General features: G+C 38.1%; 1 protein-coding gene across 1 annotated transcript; it reads right to left on the reverse strand.

Annotated features, from left to right (window-relative positions):
* Window positions 1-1443: 1443 nt before the first annotated feature.
* Window positions 1444-6080, reverse strand: LOC117108263 (patatin-like phospholipase domain-containing protein 4). The gene is made up of 5 exons (XM_033250237.1): window positions 5960-6080; window positions 4845-5051; window positions 3044-3385; window positions 2647-2712; window positions 1444-2398 (listed from the first exon to the last, which is right to left on the reverse strand). The coding sequence occupies exons 2-5, from the start codon at window positions 5049-5051 to the stop codon at window positions 2030-2032; spliced, it is 984 nt and encodes a 327-aa protein (XP_033106128.1). The 5' UTR covers window positions 5960-6080; the 3' UTR covers window positions 1444-2029.
* Window positions 6081-6994: the final 914 nt, after the last annotated feature.

Here is a 6994-nt window from a genome sequence, read left to right on the forward strand (position 1 = left end):
GGCCTACCGAGACTGTGAAGTTCGTCTACTTTTGAAATCAGGATTTTCAATTATCAGAGTTTGAAGTTACTATGGATTCTGCTTACTTATCCATTTCAGCAGAGGAAGCATCTATTCCAGTGACTGAAATGAGCAACTTGCAGCAATCGACGCGGCCTCATACTACATTACATGAGGTCGATCGCCAGCACCCAATAGCCCAAACGTCTCCCCCATCCCAGATAGTGTCAACAGTGGAATATATACCCCAGCATAACATTTGCAAGAAGCACGATGTGTCTACGACAGAAGGCGATCGAACGGTGGACGGCGATGACGTGCAACTAAATAATTTAGACGATGATGATGATAATAGACCTTCGTGTTTATATTCATTTTATCGTAGCGCGATTAAAAAAATTGGCAAATGTTGCTGGGAACTTGTAGAATTATTATGCGATATTTAACAATGTGGCAATATGAACTGCTACATAGTATGGAGACTATTAAAGCGGCTGAATTGCGGCATTTACACAACGATTTTGTCCAATCAGAGAGCTGAGAGACACAGGTCATCTGATCGATATCCATTGCTAACACTTTATTTAAATTTGCCTATCAATATTCAGTGAATTTCATATTGTTCACAACCCGAACTATATGATTTTGTGGCCTACGAAATAGGGGTTAATATTGCAGGCAGTGTATTGCCCTGGTTACATCAAGGAGTCTTATTTATACGGTAGAGAAGAGTGGGATGGTGAGAAGTGGGGGTGGGTAGGTAGTTTTTGCAGGAATAAGTACATATATAAATAAATAAAACATATTTTATTAAATTATTAGTATGTACTTTGCCAAATATTTGAAATACATGATTATGGTGTCACCCTGGTGGTGTAATGGAGCACTCTGTACCAGGAGGCAATCCCTTCCGAAGACGTGAGCATTTGACACGACGCCGCCGTCAGCTGAATGTGGTCCGAGTTGTATAACCAACAAAACTGCGGTACCAAACTCTTTGAACAAAAAGTTTTGTTGGTTAGGGATAAGATCTTTGGTTAGGCCTACAAATCGTGTACGTTATACAAAGCATGTTTTAGTTTAAACGTCCGAGTCGTGTAATAAAACAGATGCAATTTAACAAAATCACACATCAAGGAAGTGTACTTGAAATGACTATTTTTCAAATTTATTTATACAAATATTAGTAAATTCAATAATGGACTGATGTTCTGGATAACAATTACTGTACAATTACTAATCACGATATTTTAGGCCAATAGGCATGGTATAACCAACAAAACTGCGGTACCAAACTCTTTGAACAAAAAGTTTTGTTGGTTAGGGATAAGATCTTTGGTTAGGCCTACAAATCGTGTACGTTATACAAAGCATGTTTTAGTTTAAACGTCCGAGTCGTGTAATAAAACAGATGCAATTTAACAAAATCACACATCAAGGAAGTGTACTTGAAATGACTATTTTTCAAATTTATTTATACAAATATTAGTAAATTCAATAATGGACTGATGTTCTGGATAACAATTACTGTACAATTACTAATCACGATATTTTAGGCCAATAGGCCTATTTAGTTTTATGAAATAGTAGTAACGATATCAGCCCAAGTTCATGCTCACATCATCTTTCCCGTAAATAGGCCTATGCTGAGTTTACTTAATTTATTGGTTGTGTAAAGGAAGCCAGTGTGCTAACTGCTATCGCACCTGAACTTAAAATAGGGATCTATTTTTAGATGGTACATCATGATTCTTAAAACATCATAGCTTAAGCCGGGCACGCACTGCGCGTACGACGGTCGATTGACTAATCCAACTCCTCTTCTCGTGAGCGCTAGACGACACAACGCCTTCTGATGATTGTCGATGGCTGTCTGAACGGATCGTCATTAAAAACGATCCGTTGCACACGCGTCGGGGTGCGTTCTCCATAGCTTCGCGTCTGCCGACGACCGTCGGGCGCAGTGGGTACCAGGCTTAAAGTATTTTGTTTCATTTCATGATCCATTTTATGACGTCGTAAGAATATTTCACATAAGGTCCTCCACCGTGTGGGCATATGGATACGTAGTACACTGCGGCTTTAGGCCAAGATCATTTTCTTTGTACGCATGGTAAAACATAAGAAACCTTGTTGCATTTTCATATCCACTGGCGTAGAGGGTCTTTAAGAATGATGTTGGCGGCGGGAAAAGTCCATCACCGATACGAAACATTTGCAAGGCGCTGACATCAAATCTTTGACCACTGGTATCCACCCAACCACACACGATCTTGTCACGTGTCCTCGCATAACATTTTGGATCCGGGGAAATTTTAATAAGAGTGCCTGCTTGAAATGAATATACCTCATCTTCCGGTAGATTTTGTGTATGCATTAGTGATACATCACCCAGAAACTGAAATGAATTGACATAGCACTTACTAAAATGAAATTGAAAGTAAAAATATAAAGCATAGGCTTACTACTTGTGGCAGGCGTCTATTTTATTTTATTTATTTTGTAACTTGTTTGAAAGTAAGTTTTAAATTGCATGTTTTTATTGATACCAAATAAATATGATAATAATAATAGTATTATACGAGAACTACTACAAAATAAAACTAAGATGAAAAGGGACAAGACAATGCAGGTTTGTCCGTATACCTTGTTATTAAATGACGGAGGCTTCCAAGACGGGAACCAGGGAACATATATACACCCAAGCAACACCTATATTATGGGAAAAAATGAAGGCATTGAATTATTAGTAATATTGTGATATTATCTGTTGTGACAATGAAACTCTAAAGAAGGTTTAATAATATTCGAAGTTTACTTTATTACTGTCCTTGACGGTGCTAAACAAATACATTAAACATACAACATAGGCCTAATAGGGACAAATTTCAATAACAACAAAACACAAATTCAAAACTCAATTGGGAAAATAAATTTTTCTAAAACAAAATTAAATGTTTATAAATGTATATGCCTACATTAACCCACTATAAATTGCAACTTTAATGTTTGCATTCCAATAATAATTTCCAATAAATCTTACCTCGATCATTTCTTCTCTGCTGCTGAAGGAAGCAAACTCTTCTTTTCCAAGTACTTGCCAACAGCGATCACCTATTTCAAAAACCTTTGGACCTTTGGAGAATATGCTAGAACTTGTTCCCTGATCAACATCATGGACCGTTAATGGCGTGAACTTATCTACCAGTTGCAACCGTGTAGCTTTAACGCGTAGTTTCCCTGTCGCTAGGATATGTGCGTTTGGTGGTAAAACATTTTCCAAAATAGACCGGACTTTTTGAATGAGATCAAATCCATCGGATAAGGCGCCATGTGAGAGAGGTGCTACTTCGTCTGCAAGACTGCATAAACTGTTGAGTAAACTCTGTAAGAATGAAATGAATAGTATAATCGGACGTTTTTCTCTCTGAATATATGAATTTTGTGCTCAGAAATATTGGGGATACGGTAAACTCAAACTAACCATTGTCGCAGCTGGCAAATCATGGATAATATGTTATTTATTTTATTTTATTTATTTATTATCATTAATAATTAGATTATTTTATATTATTACACAGGGAATATTGGGGTGTCTATAAAACGAAGACCGAAGACCGAAGACCCCTACTTTTTCTCTTTCATTTTGATGATAATATGTCAGCCTGGCGTATTATCATTTTGATGATAATACGCCAGGCTGACACAAAATCAAAATTACGAAATTAGGTGCTACTTCGTCTGCAAGACTGCATAAACTGTTGAGTAAACTCCGTAAAAATGAAATTAATAGTATAATCGGACGTTTTTCTCTCTGAATATATGAATTTTGTGCTGAGGAATATTGGAGATACGGTAAAGCTCAAACTAACCATTCGATAAGTCGCAGCTGGCAAATCATGGATAACTTGTTATTTATTTTATTTTATTTATTTATTATCATTAATAATTAGATTATTTTATATTATTACACAGGGAATATTGGGGTGTCTATAAAACGAAGACCGAAGACCGAAGACCCCAAAACGAAGACCCCTATTTTTTCTCTTTCATTTTGATGATAATACGCCAGGTTGTCACAAAATCAAAATTACGAATTTTATTGGGCGTCTGTTTGTGAAATTTTCAAGGGTCTTCGTTTTACAGACACCCTATATGGGTGTCTGCAAAAAGACCGAAGACCCGAAAAACGAAGACCTCCAATTATTTTTCAATTATCTTATTGAAAGTATTTCAAAATCATCATAAAACAGCTGCCAAGTACATATTTCATTATTTTATCACGATTGCGAGAAAAAAAATGTGGGTCTTCGTTTTTCGGGTCTTCGGTCTTCGTACGCGTTTTGTAGACACCCATATAGGGTGTCTATAAAACGAAGACCCTTAATTATCTCGTCCATCCTATGTTGGTGTCACTACCAAGTGACCGATGCTGTACATATGCGTCACTATACCACTCCTAGATAATTGAGAAATAACTGGAGTCTTCGTTTTTCGGGTCTCGGTCTTCGTTTTGTAGACATCTATAGTGTGTCTATAAAACGAAGACCCTTGAAAATTTCACAAACAGAACGCCAAAAAAATTTCGTAATTTGGATTTTGTGAGAGCCTGGCGTATTATCATCAAAATGAAAGAGAAAAATAGGGGTCTTCGTTGGGGTCTTCGGTCTTCGTTTTATAGACACCCGGGAGTATTATTTGAAAATTGTTCCAGCAGGAATTGCCTTGATTAAACCCCCAACCTCTCGAGACTAGTTTCATGCCAATAGACCACGAAATCTGTTGGTATATGACAGAATAGGTCTAAATGATGATGATAATATAAAAATATGAAATCTACAAACCGGTAGATTCTCTGGGGCTGTTGCCATGACAGCCGCAACTAACGAACATGAGGAGCTTCCTGCATAGCACTGGGTGTTACCAACGATGATCTGCCCATGATCCAGCATGCACTGCGCTGATCCGATGGTCAATATACCTAGGAATGAACTTCCATTGAGGCAGACATTGAAAGGTGGTTGGAGTATATTAGGCCTATTCTCTCCCATCTGCAACAATATGTAATCACATATAACAATTTGAGTGGTATGAGCGGAGGATATAACGATAGTAGGGCCTAGGCCTAATAATCATCCGATCTTTACAGTATCTTCACCTTTTGTTTTCATCATCGTTATCTTTGTAGACATATTCATTATCTTCTCCTATCATCACCATAATCAAATAATAATATATGTTCACTATAATAGGCCTACACATTGTATTGCCGATCAATATTCTTTAGGTGGAGAGGAGAGGGACACACAAAAATGGAAGGAGTGAAAAAGCTATAGCTCTTAAAATGGTAGAACTCAGTCTGTTTTTTCTTAACATGAGAACCAATTACTTCGCTCTACGTAAGTGTATGGTGATAAGCACGAGATGTGTGTGAATTGCCGGGTTCATAAAACAAACACGGCAGTGTGATTTTTGTGTATTCGCCACATCAAAGCTTAACTTCTGACCCTCACAAGCCGTACAGATCGATATTCTATTAAATCCTATGCAAGGTTGACGCATTAACCTGACAATCTTCAACAATAAGACGTATGCGCATTATGATGGTTGTTCACAGAAAAACATATACAGTAATCCAAAATTCGAACAGTTAAGTATAGACCTACAATCATATAACAGCAACTTAAAAAGACACCACACGCAGAAATTACCATAGCACACGGAAAATGTAAACTGTGTCTAAGTTGAAATAATCGACAGCTATATTAATCATGTACACATGAATACAGTAGGCCTACCATATCGTTCTTACTAGTAATAATATTTAACCGGTAAAAATGCTCATGCATATTATATTGCATATGGATTGTGCATGCACTCGCATCAAAAAGAAAAAAATAAAACATGACGTGCAACAAAGAGCAAGTTTGAAATGTTTTTATAAAGAACGTAAACTTACAGTGTTGTTAAGAGATCAACTATTGAGGTGTCGTATGTCTGTAGACAGCTGAATCGTCTGCGGGGTTTGTTTTCCTCGATTGGTCATTGTTCGTGTGATACTTCAGCTTACATACTTTCGCTCCCTTGGTAACGAACACAAAATCGATTTTAGGAAGTAGGCTTACATATACATAGGTGAAAATCAAACAGCAGGTCAAAGGATCAGTAAGTGGGCGCGCAACTCAGTAAGCCAGAATCCAGGGGTGGCGCCAGCGGGGGGCCCTCCCCCGTCGGGGAGAGCTAGCTCCTCCCCCCGTTGGGGAGAGCTCCCCCCCCCCAGGTCGGGGAGAAAAAGCACAATTTGTCGGGGAGAAAAAAAAAATATATGTATTTTCTACACATTAGTAGACTCTAAAATCGATTAAATAAGCCTTTGAAACCACTAAAATTTGTCAAAATTTTCGGCGGCTTCGCCCCCCCAAGACCACTTCCGAAAGCTTTTAATCGAAGCTCGACCACGCCCCCTTTGCTTTCGTCGGGGAAATCTGACCTCTCGTCGGGGCATCGTCCCCTCGGGGACCTCGGCCCCACCCCCCCCGTCGGGCAAATCCTGGCGCTACCCCTGCCAGAATCGTGAAGGGTAGTTGAGAAATGCAAAAAGGCACTCTTGAGTCATACAGACAGTTTTCTACCCGAGAACGATTTTAGAGCTGATTTTTTTTTTCTTTAGTCTACAAGGGAGTATACCAATACAAAATTCAGTGTTTTTTGTCATGCACAAAACTTAATTAAGATAAAACTCTGATTATGAAGGACCACAAAGTTAAGTTTTCGTTTATATACAAATTAAAATTGATTCCCTGCCAATATAAATACACTAGCAATAATATAAAGACTTTTGCATCTGGTAATTGTCAAAGAAAATATATTTTTTCTAAATATTCCTAAGCAGTCGCGTAACGATGGGGCAGGGGGCCCTGTGGCTTTTTGAAACTGGGGGTCCTTTGTGGTTCCTGGTTGCCAATTTTATCGTGGGATTTTAGATGTGCTCGTA

Source organism: Anneissia japonica, unplaced genomic scaffold (assembly GCF_011630105.1).
Source record: "Anneissia japonica isolate Jap-2015-1 unplaced genomic scaffold, ASM1163010v1 scaffold456_len727751_cov192, whole genome shotgun sequence".
In the NCBI taxonomy this organism is placed as follows: Eukaryota; Metazoa; Echinodermata; class Crinoidea; order Comatulida; family Comatulidae; genus Anneissia; species Anneissia japonica.